At 38.8% G+C, this 16,918-nt stretch overlaps 1 protein-coding gene across 6 annotated transcripts in view; it reads left to right on the top strand.

Annotated features, from left to right (window-relative positions):
- Nucleotides 1–2,488: 2,488 nt before the first annotated feature.
- Slc39a12 (solute carrier family 39 member 12) overlaps nt 2,489–16,918 on the top strand; it is a 64,889-nt gene continuing 50,459 nt past the window's right edge. For 4 of the 6 annotated variants that reach the window (XM_048809037.1, XM_048809039.1, XM_048809038.1 and 1 more), the window contains exons 1-4: nt 2,489–2,624; nt 3,499–3,845; nt 10,850–11,131; nt 14,202–14,409. In XM_048809037.1, coding sequence (XP_048664994.1) covers nt 3,585–3,845; nt 10,850–11,131; nt 14,202–14,409 — 751 coding nt within the window. In that variant the 5' untranslated portion in view covers nt 2,489–2,624; nt 3,499–3,584. Of the gene's footprint in view, nt 2,625–3,498; nt 3,846–5,818; nt 5,983–10,849; nt 11,132–14,201; nt 14,410–16,918 lie in introns of those variants that run through there. The other 2 variants (XM_048809041.1, XM_048809040.1) reach the window with 2 other exon arrangements.

The raw sequence follows: 16,918 nt of genomic DNA, 5'->3' as shown, positions 1-16,918 counted from the left end.
ATTTGTTAAAAGAAGCTGAGACTAGAAATAAAAACACAGGATCACATTGCATCTGTTGCTTGGCAGTACAAGCACCAACCTGGATGTAAATGGGACTGGATTTCTTGTGGCACCTGTTGGTGTATGACCCAGGGCATTTCTGGATTGCACAGTGAGGATTTCACTGTGTTTAATTGATATTACACTATAAAATGTAAAGTTACATAGCACAATGCCAAAGCATGCAAGATAATAAATGCTAATAAACATCAGTATTATTTAGAGTGAGCAAATCAATGTCATAGCATAAAGACAGCATAAAGGTAATGGGGGAGGGGGGAGCTGGGCAGAGGTCGCTCATAGATGGTAGATCTGATCTTAACTGCCAGAGATGACCCCCAGGGGGTAGGCTGAAGCTTTCCTTCCCCTTCACGAAGTATTTACATGTGAGAATTAGCAAAAGCTATCTTTCCTCAGAACATCTGCTGGAAAATTGTAACAAACATATAAATCTATTGTAGAGGTAAATATTGATCCCACAAGTTGTATAGTGCTATACCTGCAAAATTAAACATTATATATGAAATTATGTATTCTGGTGGGCCCCTTTAAAGTCTTTCTGGGTCAAGATGGGGTACACATATAAGTACATTGTATCAGCATGAAGAAGAAGTTTGATGCTCAGGACAAGAAGAGAGAAAAAAAATGGAAGTGAAGGAGGAATGACCAGCCAGACCCTGCAGGTCTCCACCCTGTGTTGCTGTGATAGCACTAGGGAAGGTCTGCATATTAGCAAACACTGCCTAGGATGAGACTAGTCTGGGGTGTGAGCCCAATACCTCAATCAAAAGCAGCTCTTCTTTACACAGTTAAGATAGGACACTTGGTACTCCCAGAAGTTGGTTCGAATTGAAAATAAAAACAGTTAAGAAAGGTAGATTTCAGGTTTGTTGTGGAAGCAGGCAGGCTGTACATGAAGGGTTTAAGCTACAACCATGAGTCAGAATCTGAGACCACGTGGGACTTCCAGACTGGACACTACCAGAGGGGAAAGAGGAAGCAGGTCACAATGTCCTAGAAGGCAACTGTCCTGGGGACACTGGTCAGTGTCAATCTGGGTCTAGTCTTACAGCCACAGGGCAGGTTCTATATAGTGGGACTGGAGCAATTTTAAGGATCTGCTCATTGGAGCTGAACCAGGCTATGAGGGTAATTACAGGGACCAGGGCAAAGTGCAGGTACTTGCTGGTACCCTGGAGGACAAGCTAATTTGTTGAATAGGTATTGGACTACTTCTCTTTGGTAACCTCTTGACCAAGTTTTAGAGAAAGGGTAGGGCCAAGCCTTGAACAAAGCTGGGGTGGTCCCTGCCGTGGGGTAGCAACAGTTGACAAAAGAAATCCCACTGGGAGCTTAGGTCCAGTTGTCCTCAAGCTTGGAACCTGCTTCCTCCTGATTCTGCCTCTGTTGGAGCCTCATCTTGAAAGCCTTAACTCTGGTCTAACCTGGTCAAACCTTGCTTCTTTGTTTGATGATCCCACACTCTAACTCCAGTTAATCCTTACCATGGAATTCAGGAGACAGAGGCCAAGTTCCTTCCCTTGAGATCAATCCCAGTCATTTATGATGGGTTAAAGAGAAGCCTGGTATTTTCTGGAAATATTTGCCTTCCATATGTTTATCAGTGTTAGTAGCATTCTTTCGGGATTCTCTTACCCTGTTGTTACCTTGTTCATTCATTCACTGATCGATGAGACCAATTTTCCCCATTTTGTTCTCCCCTTTTCCCCTACCCAGACTCGAATTCTGCACCCTGCTGGGCTTCTGTGAGCTGTATTATTTGCTTGTTCTCTATCTACTTTGAAGTCTTGGATTTTAACTTCTTTTGCCTCCTATGAATTTTGCCACTTTAATTCCCTAAGTCATTTTTTTCCACTAATAATTTATTGAGAGGCTGCGTTTTGCAAAGGCCTGAATGTCACAAGATCCACAGACCCCAGGGATCCTAATCTAGGAAGCTAATTAAAATTCCCCCATTTGCCTCTACTTAATTCTCAGGTAACAACATTACTCCTTTCACAAATTTTGTTTGAAAACTTCTACTTATGAATGCCTTTGATATTTTAAACTTCCGCACCTTATGAGATAAATAAGGTTCTAAAGAATCTATCTTTCCAATAACTGCTTAGTTTAAGTCTGGATGAAATAGTTATCATAGAATTAATTGGGAAAAAAAAGAAAATCTTGATTGAACACTAAAGTCTTTTCTATTCTGTAACATGATTTTTTTTTTTTTTTTGACCTAGATTCTGTCCCTGGAAAGGCAAGCGACTGTAAACGATTCTTTTTTAAAAAAAAAAAATTAGTTAAATATTAATATAAAAAGGACCCATTTATTAACCAGATTTATTTGATTATCCCCAAAACCTGCCAGACAGAAAGTTCCTTTTACCCACCTTCATTGTTACCCTCTGAGCAGCTCTCTCCATAGCAACTGAAAACTTCTCTGGGCTGAAATAATCCCCTCTGGCTCCCAGTGTACAGTCAAGGAATTTTAAAAACAGGGGACTTTGAAACCACGAAATGCTCTCTGAGATTTAAAAGCCTGCAGAGCTCCAGATAAATAATCGTTTATCTTTCTTAAGGTAAGCACTGGGTTTAGAAATGTTTGTATCATCCTCTGTCATTTTAAAAATGCTAACATAAGAACCTTAAGAAAGATTCTTAACCACCCCTGCTCCCTTAACCTCAAAAGTATTCCCAGTATCTTTGTTACTACCCCAAGGTCATTATTAGCTCATCTCTGGGTCAGAATCTGAGACGAGTTGCTGTTAACATTTTGTATTCCTTAAACAATCTACTGAAGAGATTTGTTTTTTTCTCCAAAAGCTGATTGGCTTACAAGTCATCTCCTATCCTTTTAATCACAATCGAGTGAGTGGATTTATCAGGGCTTCTGAGATCTTGAAATCTTGTTTTTCTAAGTAATTCATTCTCCAGAATCTTGATTCTTAATCAACTAAAGAGTGACCAGTATTTTATGAACATTACTATTTTTTTCCTCCAGTACTTCTCCTTGTATGAAAACTTCTAACTCAACATTTTATTGGCAATATATGGAATTTATTTTTCCTTTATTTTTATTCTCTTACTTTAGTGATGAAGACCCCAATCAAAATTTCATGGGGTTCTTTACAATGAGCTTAGAGGAGGGTGTTTCCTTTCCAGGTCTGGTAACTTGTGTCACCTGCAGAAAAAGAGACAATTTACTCTTCCTAATGTTTGGCGGTTTCAAGACGGGCAATCTGACATGCTTCTTGGCTGTTTTTCTGTAGCTGGAAAGTTTACAGTCATGGTAGTTTCCTGCCTCTGTTTGGGGTTATAAAAATTACCTACAGACCTCCCGTTGTTCCAAAACAGCTTGTCATTGCAAATCAGCTTAGCCACCCAATTAATGAATCCTTTCAAACATGTTGCAGGCACAATAATTGAAGCCTTTATTTCCCCCCTTTACCACAGAAATTCTTCTGGTCTCAAGTTTATCCTGTGAACAGCCACCCACTCACACCTACCTAAGACAGATTCAAGGTAAAGGAAGCGTGGAAATGTGTTTGTGGACCAAACATTCAGAAATTTGGGTGCCATTGGTCTTTCTACTCAGCCTTATTCCCTTGACTGAGACAGTCAAACCCTCAACCAAGGACAGCAGCAGCACTGGGAGTCAAGGCCAACTGGCAGAAGTACTACAGGTTCTCTCTGCTGGTGACCACCCGCCCCTCAACCACTCACGAAGCCTCATCAAAACATTGTTGGAGAAGACGGGGTGCCCCCGGAGGACAAATGGAATACGAGGAGATTGTAACCTGGTTAGTGAAATACAATGGGGTCAGGTGCCAAGGTGTGTTCCAAAGAGAGTAATGGATGCTAGAGTGAGTTACTTCAGCAAAGCAAAAGGAAATGCAGATCTTCTAAAACCCAAGTGGGCAATGCACTGTGGTCAAATAACATCCAGACTTGGGATCCAACAAACCATTCAGCATTCTGCAGAGAACACTTAAAGATAGAGAATTTGTTGTTGTTGAAATGGTAATGTTTATGTTTTCGAGAACCCTTCTGTGTGTTTAGAGGTATTTATGAGCATGAACTTTTGGTCCTTTCTTATTTTATAATCCTTTCCTGAGCTTGCAGTCAACTTGCCAGTGACTAGTTAGATAGATGCTATTTGTTTTCTGTGGTGTAATTATAGCAGTCTAATGTTTTTCTAATGTTCAATGTTTGAGTACTTTTTTCTAGATTTTGATTGGTGTTTTCTAATATTTTTCATGGTAGGAAGTTCATAATTGGATAATTGTCTTCATAATGATGAATCTGAGCTGAGGGAGAGAAATGCTACAGGTAGACCTGAAATTAGATCCATGGCTTCTGAGGTCCATAGCACAGCTTTCTCCTAGTCTGCAAAGTGGATCCCTACCCTGACTGGGCACTTCTGAATCTGCTGGCAGGTTTCACAGATACCCATGTTGGCACCTTATCCTTCTCAGATGGAGACTGAACTTTCCCAGGATGGAATTAAAAAAAAAAATCTCTCCAGATTACCTTAATATGCACTCATTGGAGACTTGATAATTCATCCCATTGGGGTGGGTAGATGCCATAGTAGAGGGAGGATAGAACAGTATATAAGGTGAGAACCCTGTGTCTTAAAATAACTGCAAAGAAAAATCAAGCAAAATTGATCTTTATCATTATATTGCTGACCCATGAGATTTTGGGGGGAAGAACCTACAAATATATAGTTAAATGAAAAAATAAGTAAAACAGATGCAAATAACTGCTTCCAAATTAAATTTTGGAATTTTCTTTTCAATCATACATAGTTCTGGGGTGGGGAGGGATTTCATGGCCAAGTGTTTTCTTTTTTCTTTCTTTCTTTCTTTTTTTGGTGACAGAAGGGATCTTGCTCATAGATACGAGTCTTTCTCTGCTCTGTTTTAATGATAACTATGTACATGGATACATAGCAACAGAAGACATGCCTCTAAACGTACCCAGGAATCATGGGTTACGAATGTCCTCTGAGAATTTGCTTCAGTGCAATGTTCTCCTTTAATGACATGGAGTGCCTTATTAAGGCTGCTTGAATATAGTCTTGCTAGGGGGAATGTAAACAAGCAAAATTGTTCTCCATTTTTGGGGCTGGGGAAAAGGGATTGTTTCACATTTATTGTTTTCTGTGACATTATCAAGAATTTGACCCATTTGGCTTTCCTTTGAATTATTTTCATTCCAGGCCTTGAAATAGTATAATAATTTCACCCTCTTTCTGATGCTCTATTTCTTCCTTTCTGGAAGAAAATTGAAGTGAAGCAAGGTGAATCTCAGCTTCACCTGCTCAGTGAGCTTCCACTCACCTGCCTTCCTTGTCAGCAAGGAGCCCAGGGAATGTATCCCTGTCATTCATGAGAAACCAGTGGAAGTAGAGTCCTCCTGATTTCATAAATACCCAGGTTCTGTCTCAAACCACAGGGCTTCAGCTTGCTGTTGAGTCTCTGGTTATCTCAGGGACTTTTCTGGTAGGCAGGGCTCATGCTAGAAACTCTATGGTCAAATGAGAGGGTAAGGGAGTGAGCTCATATCTCTCAATGTCTGGAAAAATAAGGGAAGTGGGTGCCTTGAATTTGTGAGGAGGAAAATAATGTAAGTCTACGTAAACATAGAATTAAAAGGAAACCCGAGGTTTCTGAAAATATTGGGCATTTAAATATAAACCGATTCCTGTGTAGTCTTTGGATAGTTCTTATGTGATCCTGGCTTTTTCTTTTCTTTCTTTTTTAATGAGAAACAGCTTTACTGGACTTAATGAGGGATTAAGTGACTCTACTTCAGTACTAATGTGAACCATGACCCTACATGGTTTCGCAAAGGAAAAAGAGCCTGGTTCTGGCAACTTCTATCTTTTGGGACCTGCTGATCCTCGGCTTCCTCATCAGTAGGACTGATCTAGTGAGTCTCTCCTTGGGGATATCTCTGGGGATCACAGGGACATCTGTGCATGCATGAGCTTGGACACAGGAGCTCAAGTTTCCTCTTTGCCTTCTCTTCCCTATACCTTGTGCTGATGTAGCTGGTCCTTCCTGGTCCAGGGACATTGGAACAGTAACATTCTTCAGAAAGCTTTTCCTACCTGTCTCCCAAGGTCCCCTCAGCTGTGCCAGATGCTCAGGATTTTAACCAAGTTCTCCAGACAATTCTCAGCCACATTTTAAGTTGAGACACAAAGGTCTTTCATTTATTTCACACTCAGCACTACCCTCCCACTCATTTGTCATAACTTTCATGGGATAAAATGTAGAAAATTATGAGCTTTATCTTGCATCTTTAACAAGTTTACCCTCACTCTTTCTTCTCAGTAAAGACTTTCTTCTTGTCAGTCAGAAAAGCCACTAGTTCAGACCATTGAGAGCCACAGTCTGCCATCAGCTGACATCCATCCAGCCCTTTGGCAGGAAAAGGAAGAAATAAAATTTCCTTCTTGTATATTAACATTGATTATTGTCCACTAAAAACAAAGATTCCTCATACTCAAACAAGACCTCACAAAAATCTAAGAACTTAAGAGAGGACAGTGGATTGGATCAAAATCCAATTTTTAACATCTATGGGGCTAAAACCTCTTAAGTTCATCCTGTAGGTTTGGCAGCTGTCTTATTGATGTGGAAAAAAGGAAATTATCATATTGCTTTTTGTCACCAAGGTTCTCACCTGGCATAATCAATAAGCGAAGCTGAATTACCTACCTAGGCAATCTGATTTGGCTTCAGGGTGTAATGAACAATTATTACCAAGTGTTAGGGTAGCCTATTAGCTTGTAAGGATGCCTCTGCTTGAATTTGAATCAATCTTTTGCCAAAGTTTATTGCTTTATGAAGTCTTCAAAATGAATTCCTAGAATCTGTGTGGGCGTTTTTCCTTTTAAAACTTATGCCTCCACATGACAAGATTTAAGGGAAAATCATTGGATTATTCCTGAATGGGTCCATTCTTCTTTAACAAAGAATCACTTCACTATAGTCAGCAGCCTTGGACAGAGTAGATCTTGATGCCTATGGGGTGGCAATAATTGCAAAAATTTGCTAAACATCCTCCCCAAACACAATTCAGTCAACTGCTAAAAACTTTAACAATGAAAAAAAATCTAGTGATGATACATTGAAAATCCTTGTCCCTAGGGCTGGGGTTGTGGCTCAGAGGTAGAGCACTCACCTAGCATGTTAGAAGCCCTGGGTTCTATCCTCAGTACCACATAAAAATAAATAAATAAAATAAAGATATTGTGCCCAACTACAACTAAACAATAAATATTAAAAAAAGAAATAGAAAATCCTTGTCCCCCTCCTTTCCACCACCCCCCAAAGGGCTTTTGGTGGGGGGATTTGTTTTTCCTTATTTATTTCATTTGATGCTTTCTACTGCATTCATTCCTCAAACCACCACTTTCTGTATTAGGATACCTTTTCTAAGATTCTAGTGTCATCAAAGGGAGCAAAGTTTTCAGCTCCTGGTCATTTAATTCACAGTTACACTTTTTTCAGCAAGCCTCAAAATATTAAAGCAAGGGCTGGGTGGTACCTGTTTATTCAAGATTACTAAAATCTCTAGAGACACAAAATTAGATGCTTCCATAACTGGTTTAAACTTTTCAAAGTCAGAAGTTAGTTTTACCTTGTGTGTTGTAAGCCTTGTACAAACCAGTTCTGTAATGCTTAGCACGATTACAATGCATACCCCATTCTCAGGGGCCCCATGCCTTGCAAACCCGCTATTCTAATCCTGAAAAGGCCCGGCAAAATGTTGAGCAGGAACCATTGATGGATTAGAGTCTCAGGCATCTCAGACCTGATAAAATGTGGCCACATACACTGCTGTGTGTCCAAACCCTGGCTATATGTGCATGGTCTGGTGGCCTCATGAGCATCCTCTCCTGGTGTTGATGGTCTTCTTCCTACTGATCCAGCCCCATCCATCAGTATATCATCATGAATTCATTTAACCCTCTGCATATATAACATTCTCATTCTGATTGCCATTTGACTTTTACCAATCCTATTGATCCTAGATGATCTTTATTCCTATAAATTAGGAAGGAGGGAAAGTAATTGGTTGGGAGGGCTGTACAATGGGTCCACAGCTTATGTTCTCCATGACACAAAAGAAAACAATAAGAGAATAAGGCCTATCCTTGCTAGAGCAGGAATTAGGATTAGTACAACTAACCAGTATTAGCTCTGTGGCTTTAGGCTAGTTAGTTATCAGATCTTACACTTGGTTTTCACATATACTATAAGTAAATTTTTTTTTCACAGAAGGAAAATATGATTCTTATTTCTGTTCATTATCTTTGCATATTGCATACAAATGTATCCATCAATTCACTAAATATTAAGTAATTGCATAACTGGTATTCTAAATGCCTTACAGTATGTGAAAATATTTGGTGGATTATTATACAGGCTGAGGATATTTTTCCATCTAAAATAATGGAATAGGGTTTACACTGTCAAAGAAATTATTATCCTAAGCATTTTCCAGAACCAATTAGATTATACTCTGAGGAGTGCCTGGATATTAAGGTGCTCAGCACAGTTCTGGGCACTGAACTACTAATAATTGGGAGCTAATACATAGTTTGGTTTCAGGAGGAGGTTGTTTGGCACCAAGAATGACTTTATTGCACTTTTGTTTCAATGTATTCACTTGTTGTTGGTGTCAATCCTGCAAAAGGCTAAACTTGTAAAAGTAAAATTCACTCTCATTGCAAATCCCATTTCTCCTCTCTTTGCTGAGTTCTCAAGCCCTTGCAGTTGAGAGGGAGTGGGACTGGAGTTCCTTGGCTTGTGGAAGAACATCATTATCCTTTGGTTTGGAAATTTATTCCTCTGGATCAGGGTGGTATGTACCAGAGGGCACCTACTGACCTACTGGGTAGCACAGAAGGCAGAGAATTAGAACCTCCAAGTGGGGACAACTCACTCGGAGATACTGGCAGGCAATTCCTTACTTCACTCTGAGGTTGTTGTGGCTAGGTAATGGAGCTGCTTCTCAGATTCTGTGAGAATCTCAGGAGCTTCCCAGCTGTCTCTGACAAAAGGTAGCTGCTCTCTTGCTAAGAAAGCTTCCTATCCACAATTCCCATGTCCATCTTTTACTTACTGCCCTATGATGTTATCCCTAACCCCTCAGACCATGTGAACTTTTCAGATTAGAGGAGCCACATCTACCCACTTAGATTCTGTGACTGAGACCTGTGAGCTGAACTGACTAAAGCATAACAGAAGAAAAGGCATACAGGTTTAGTTTGATGTTAATATTTTTATGTGGCTTGGGAAACCTCACAGGAAGAAGTGCAAGCCCAGAAGAAGTGGTTGGACCCAGGGACTTGTATACCATTTTAACAAAGAGCAATAAATTGTGGAGATGTGACAAGAGGAAGGAAAATGGGTGGTAAACCGTGGGGAAATGAGTATAAAATAGATGAAGGATACTAATTTCTTTCATTAGTAAGGTTCTTATAGTCAAGTTTGTGTAGAAGAATATCTGCATCAACTCTGTCTCCAGTGATAAGAATGTTTTCATATTCTTGGTACATGGAGGAAACATTTCTCATGGGAAATTATAATGGGGTTTAGGGACAAAGGGGGAGGGCAGAGAGACCTTCTTCATCTACTGGTTTTCAATTGCCTTCAGCTCAATGGTGTCAGTGTGCCAAAGTGATATGTTTTGGGGTGGTATGTGTTCTGATTCTCTTCAATGGAAACATTTTTAGCAATTATCTTTGGTAAGATTGATGAGGGGCATATGGCATTCCATCATTGAATTTTTATACATAAGTATACAACTGCACAAAATTGACAAAACCTAGCCTTCATGGGCCACTAGTTTTCATGGGGGATAAAGAAAATAAACAAGAATAAAAACCCAGTAATTTTATAATGCTAGTGCTATGAAGCAAATAAAATAATGATATGTTCCAGAGGTGGCTGTCTAACACAGTGGCTATAGTCACTTGTAGATATATTGAGCACTTGATATGTGGTTCATCAAAATTAATAATTTTTAAAAATCTTTGATTACATGCTGAAATGATCATTATTAGGGATATGTGAACTTCTATAAAATATTATTAAAATTAATTTGGCCTGTTTCTTTTTTTAAAAATATGGCTTCTAGAAAATTCCAAACACATGTAGCTTGCATTATATTTCTATTGGACAGCATTGTGCAGAAGAACAAAGTTTGGGAGCAGGCAGGTCTTTGGGAAGACTTCCCTAAAGGGATGGCACTTTAAACTAAGGCCTGAGAAATAAGGGGAACAAGAAGATTCAAAAGATGTGGGAAAAGAGCTTTGAGGAACCCACAGAAAAATCATAGGGGTAGAATTTCAGTTATATTGTAGAGAAAGGCTAAGATGAGGTAGGGCAGGTAGGGTAGACAGGGGCTAGATCAGGAAGAAAACTGTAAGGAGTTTGGATTTTATTTGATGTGTCATTGGCATCATTTTAAAAGCCAAAGAATTGGCTAGTTTTATGTAAATCAGCAGATCTACAACTATGTGACTGACAACTATGACAGTGTGACAACTATGGTTGGAGATAGAAGGACTAGACTACTCTTAGAAAAAAAGGCTTCTGAGGAGAGCATTATTGTTATATGAAAGTCTAGCCATGATGCTCCTATCTGAATCTAGCTATCAGACCTGACTCCTTTCCCCTTCTACTCACAAAGTTTAGGCAGTGGAGACCCCGTGGCTGTCCGTGTTCTGGAGCTGTTTGTTAAACTTTGCTTCTGTTTCTTTCTTCCCTCCCCTCCACAGTGTTTTGAACCAGATGCACTATTACTAATAGCTGGAGGAGACTTTGAAGATCAGCTTAGAGAAGAGGTGGTCCAGAGAGTTTCTCTTCTCCTCCTCTATTACATTATTCACCAGGAAGAGATCTGTTCTTCAAAGCTCAACATGAGTAATAAAGAGTATAAATTTTACCTACACAGCCTCCTGAGCCTCAGGAAAGATGAAGACTCCTATTTCCTTTCACAGAATGAGACAGAAGATATCTTGGCTTTCACCAGGCAGCACTTTGACACATCCAGAAGCCAGGTAACAAGGGCACAGTTGCTAACCAGCTCTGCTGCTAAGATGCTGTCTCAGATTCTTACTCACTTATTTATATTTAGTCAGTTAATGATTCCCAAGTCTTTCAAGAACTTCTAAGAAAGATAAGTATTTATGTTTTTTTTTTTTATCCACGGTATGGTAAGTGACATAATTTAGAAATCTGAGTCTAAAAGTGGAAATGTGATGACTAATCAGAAGATGAATTTTAGCCAGAAAGCCAGTGGCTGGTAGGCAGGCAGGACAGGTGACAGGCAGCTCTATCTCCTGATTCCCCTTGAGCACTCCAGTGACTCAGGGTTTTTAATTAGTCTGCAAGGACTGAACTGTAGTGGTGGAGGGTACTGTGTCTACCTACCCTGCCACTGGCCAGGGAAGAAGGCAGAAACAGTTTGAGAGAGATGAATTCATTGTTAATTATTTTCCCAAGGAAGCATCTTGCCAAAGGCATTATTCATGATGGTCAGCATGAGCCCTTTTATGGTTTTTGATTACATGGTCTGCATGTGCACAGGGTCTGTTCAGAGGCCTCTCATCTCTCCCAGCTCCCATTAGGAAATGGGCACCTGCTCATTTGCTTCCTCATTACTGTTCTAGCAAAAGCTGAACTTTTAATGGTGTTTATGGTTTCTGGGTTGCAGTGGAAAGTTTCAGAAGGTAAAGATTCTGAACATCAAGGTTTTTGAAGCCACTTTTCCTAGCAGAATTAATTGAGGACCTGTACCACTTTGAGAAATTGTTGAAAATATTTTTTCTCTCTTGAATTATTCATTGATTATGTGTAGACATTTTGGTTCTCGGTCTCAATGGTTACTTCTAGTAACCTAAAGGTATCTGAAAAGTCATGCTTTGACTTAATGGCCAGCAGACATATCGTCCAGTTTGCTGTAAATCTGTTTAGTTTCTCTTGTCATTAGTGGAACTAATAGAGAGGCTGTTTACAAGGCACTTTGCAAACATCACAAAAGTAGCTTTAATCATGTAAATATCAAAATTGGGCCATAATCTTGTTTCTAGTTTCATTTTAGGAAAAATTTCCTTGAGAGAAATATCAATTTTCTGTTTAATAAGGACGTGTTCCTGGATATCATGGCTTTATTATAACATCTATACAACACAAGATGTGTTTGAATTAGCCACTAGGAATTTAGTCATCCTCCCCATTACTGTCTTGTGATGCAAATTAAACGGAAGCCCAGTGCTTAAAACCAGATGGTGTGTATGTGTCTAGGTTTATGGTTATTATACATGTACTGCCAATACCCGGGATTCGGAGTGTTTGTGAGATCAGACATTCTCAGAATAGGGTAAAATAATGTTACATGGACAACTTTTAGTCAACAGGAACTGAGCTCCTGCTCTCATAGCCTTTGCCAGGTCTTAGACTAGTGATCTCCTAGAGATAGCACTGTTCCTAGTTCCTGGAACTAGGAACACCCAGGACCTCCTTAGAAGTCAGTCGATGTAGACTTTTGCAGAAGGATGTTGACACCTCACTGCAGCTGCCACTCTTTCTGAACAGATGATGTGAGGTCATGGTAGAGGGTGCTGAACAGGAGACCCTCCACTAGCATCCCCAGGTCTTGATCTGCACAGGACATGGCTTCTATGAATCAAACCAGTAACAGCTATTTCAGGTGAACCTCACTCATTCCCCCAAAGAAACACCTCTACTCCATAGGGTCCTACTGCAGCCAACCCTGCTAAAGAACAGAACACAAACATCATTCCATCTCTTCATTCCAAACAACTTTGTCTCCCATCTTCCTAACTCAATCCCTTAGTGTTCCACCTCTTCTTTTACTGTTTGTGATTTCTTGGTAGAGGAATAGGGATGTGCACAGAGCTCTCTGCCAGCCCTGCCCCTTGCATAGAGAATGGGCATTCTTGGCCACACCCTAAACATTTCAAGGATGAAGTCAATGGCACCTTATAAGGGTTACTATTTTACAACCTCTATGAAAAATTCATACTTCTGTGAGGTTCATGTTATCTAGTATTTAACTTATTTTCACGCAAAGAACTTCTTGCTATGTCTCCAAATCTATCAAGCCTTCCATTCTGCTGTCTACCATAGCAATGAATATGCTCCTGCCAATTTCACCAATTACGGACTTAGAAAGGAATAAATCCAATGTATACATTTTATTCCTTGTCCAGGTCACGAGAATTGAACATTGACACAATAACCTTCTTTTCATTTCTCTTTTGATGAACACATTCTCTTCTTCATATGTAGTGGGCCTAGCATGGTGCCAGGCACACAGCAGGCATTCAATTAATGTTTAAACCAATGAATGGGAATACTAGCAGAATATAAGACAAAATTCTAGCTTTTAGATATTTATAATTTAGTTGAGGAAAATTGACATATACATATAAAAAAGGCCCCATGTCATTTGTCCTATGTCCTGTAAGATTTCAAAGAACATAACCCTGTGCTGACTTTTGATTTGTAATAATTTCACATTGAACTTGAGACTAAGGGCTGATGTGAAAGTAAGTGAAGTGCCCTGTGACAGTTAAGGAAGCAGGGCCGGTGTGAAGTCAAGGTAGGGAATGTAGACTTGAAAGTCATTGGCCTGCAGGCTGTATTGGAAGGTGGGAGAGATTTTACCAGTTGAGAGGATGCTATAAGAGCAGGAGATAGTCTTGGGAAAAGCACATCCATGAGAGGATAATGAGAAAGGCTAGATAACTGAGGACTGGTGGAGAGGGGCTTAGAACACTGATCATCATGGCAGATAAAAGAAGTGAGTATTGGGCTGGGGATACAGCTCAGTTGGTAGAGTGCTTGCCTTGCATGCACAAGGCCCTGGGTTCAATCCCCAGCACCACCCCCCCCCAAAAAAAAAAAAGTAGAAGAAGGGGGTATTTCCAAATACAGTTGCATCTAAGACAACTTTGTGAGATGACAGTCATTTCCACATACAATTCAATCTTCCTTCAGATGGACTATTCTTTATCCTTAGGGAAAATCCTAGAGATAATTTTAAAGTATTCAAAATAATTTTAGAAGTTAAAAGTTTTTTCTTTACTTTGTGTGTGATTTCAGTGTATGGGAACTAAAATGCTACAGAAAAAATCTGGAATCCAGAGCAGTGACGGTGCGGATGAAAATACACTTCCCAGATTGGCAGCGACAATCATTGCTTTGTCCCTCCAGGGTGTTTGTCTGGGACGAAGAAACTTGCCAGCCCCAGACTATTTTACAGAATATATTTTCAGTTTCTTGAATAGTACAAATACTCTCCACTTATCAGGTAAGGAGGATTTTCATGAATTCAACTTCCAAGTCACAGCTTCCAAAATGATTGTGCCAAAAACAAAGGCTGGAGCATTTCAGTGACTGAATTTGTTCAGTTATATTTTAAGTTCCATTTTATTTTGGCATGTAGTAAGAGGGCTCAGGTGGTCTTTCAAGGCGAATGTGTTAGGATGTCTGTGTGGTGATGAGGTGTAAACATAGATTTGGCGCCTTTCTGTGTTGATGGAAATTGTGATATCAAGCCAAAGGGAAGGATTTTAGGTCTGCCATAAGGCCTAAATATACCCTCCTCTCCTAATTGGCACATAATACTGAGGCTGTAGCTCAGTGGTAGAGCATTTGCCTACCATGTGTGAGGTACTGGGTTCGATTCTCAGCACCACATATAAATAAATAAATGTCCATCAACAACTAACTAAATAAATAAATAAATTAAAAAACTGGGCCAGAGGTGGCACAGTGTTCTGTAGAATGATGAAAGAATAATTCACTAATTCAGGGTTCAAGGTGGTCCACAACCAGTTTGCTTATCATCATATATGTGAACCATTTAATTTTCAATAAAAATAATGTGAATTTTCTGTCTTTGCTGAATTCCTTTTTGGGGCTCTTAGATGAAACGGGATGTCAGGAAGGAAATCAGAATTTTTTTGCACATTTCTTTGTACTGGGTAAGACAGATGACAGATGACTCAAAAGTGGTATGACTTATTTTTCAAATCTGCATTAAGATGGATAGAGAGAGATTTTTAAAAAGCATCTCATTGCCAATATCACAAATGAAAAATAATGATTTATTAATATCATAAAAATGTTCATTCACATTTATCTGACTTTTAAAAATGTTTTTTTTTAAAAAATCAGGATCCAAAAAAGGTTCATAAAATGCAAATTGTTGGTAGATCTCCTAAATAACCTTAATAGGTGTATCTGGTTCTCCTTCTTCATCTTGTCTATTTTGTTGCAAATTTTTTTGAGGAGGGGAAAATGAAAAGGTCCTTTACCATCTGGATTTTGTTTATTGCATTCTTAGTTTTTTAACATGCATTTATGTTTGTTACACTTCATATGTTGGTTGTTATATGTGAAGGCCTTATTAGTTTTCAGTTGTTATTTGGGAATACTATTTTATAATTGATGTCCTCCTCCAAGAAACATATAACATTTGGTTGTCTCTTTACTGAGAAATTGGAAGCTATTGATGATCATTGCCTACATGGGTTATTTAGGGCTTGTAAAATGGTAATCTTCTAATTTTCTCATTCTTGCTTTATTCATTGGTGTGATAATTCTACACTACAATAACTTCCTCTTATCTTTATTGCATTTGTTGAAGTTCCTAGAGGAACTTCAAGTTTTTAAAGGAAATTGATATTTTAATTGACCAGTTTTCAAATAGTAACACATTCCTTTGCATCTTTCAAAGAACAGGGAGGTTTTTAATAAATATTATAATGTCATATCTCTCATTTGTCATTATTATCCTAATTGGTGCTTAGATTGTTCCCTCCTTAACCTGTGAAAACTTATTTAAGTTGATTTTAAGTTCTTTTGACAAATATCATTAAAATATTTTACATCTCCTTTGCTTTCCAAAATAACAAGATATTTCAGACTTATCCTACACATTTCCTGCCCAGACCTGGAATCAGTCATTTTCTCAAATATTTTTTATTTTTATACAATTAAGTAATCAAACTTGTATTTTGAGAGATAGTTAAGAAAGCTTTCCCCTATACCCAGGTTATACAAGTCAGTCATGTTTTCTTCCAGTATTTGTATGTTTTCATTTCTGATATAGTTTAGATTATTTCTGGGTATATTGTAAAGAATAGATTCAGTTTAATTTTTCTATGCAACTCTCCAGTTTTTCTTCTACCTCTTATGCATTATTTCCTCAACTGACTGATAAAATTCTTTCATATGAAACAATAAAGCTCTGAACACAGTGGAGCCTGTTTCTGGATTTTTCTAGTCTCGTTGCATTTGCCAACTTCTCTATTCATGTTCTAATACCATATGATTTTATTTATAACAGTTTTCCAGTATACTTAAGTACCTAGTACAGCTAGCCTTCTCCATAGTTCTTTCCAAGATTTTCCTAATTTGTTTATTTATTCTAATGAATACCATCAAATTGTCAAGCTCCAAGAAAAAACTTAAGGTAATTTTATTTTGATAGAAAAAAATATGTATATATGTTAGAGTCTGTAAACAAGTCAAAATAACACCTGGCATTTTGCCAGGGGAATGTTAAAGTTCGTAAACAAGTCTGGATGGTGCCTGGCAAAATGTCAGAGGGAGTGGTTTGAGAAGTAACAAAAGCGAGCCATTAAGTGTGGAGATTCCTTATTGGTTGACTGATGTATCTAGTTTATGCTAATTAGATAAGCTGTGTGGAATGTATAAATACTGCTCCTGTCCTGCAATAAACGGCTTCCACTCTTGCTGTATCAACGTACACAAGTTATTCGTCACCCCCCTGATTATTCTGCTGCAGCCGG

Source organism: Marmota marmota, unplaced genomic scaffold (assembly GCF_001458135.2).
Source record: "Marmota marmota marmota unplaced genomic scaffold, marMar, whole genome shotgun sequence".
In the NCBI taxonomy this organism is placed as follows: domain Eukaryota; kingdom Metazoa; phylum Chordata; class Mammalia; order Rodentia; family Sciuridae; genus Marmota; species Marmota marmota.
The sequence above is the reverse complement of the archived record's forward strand: the minus strand, read 5'-3'. Positions and strand labels throughout refer to the sequence as shown.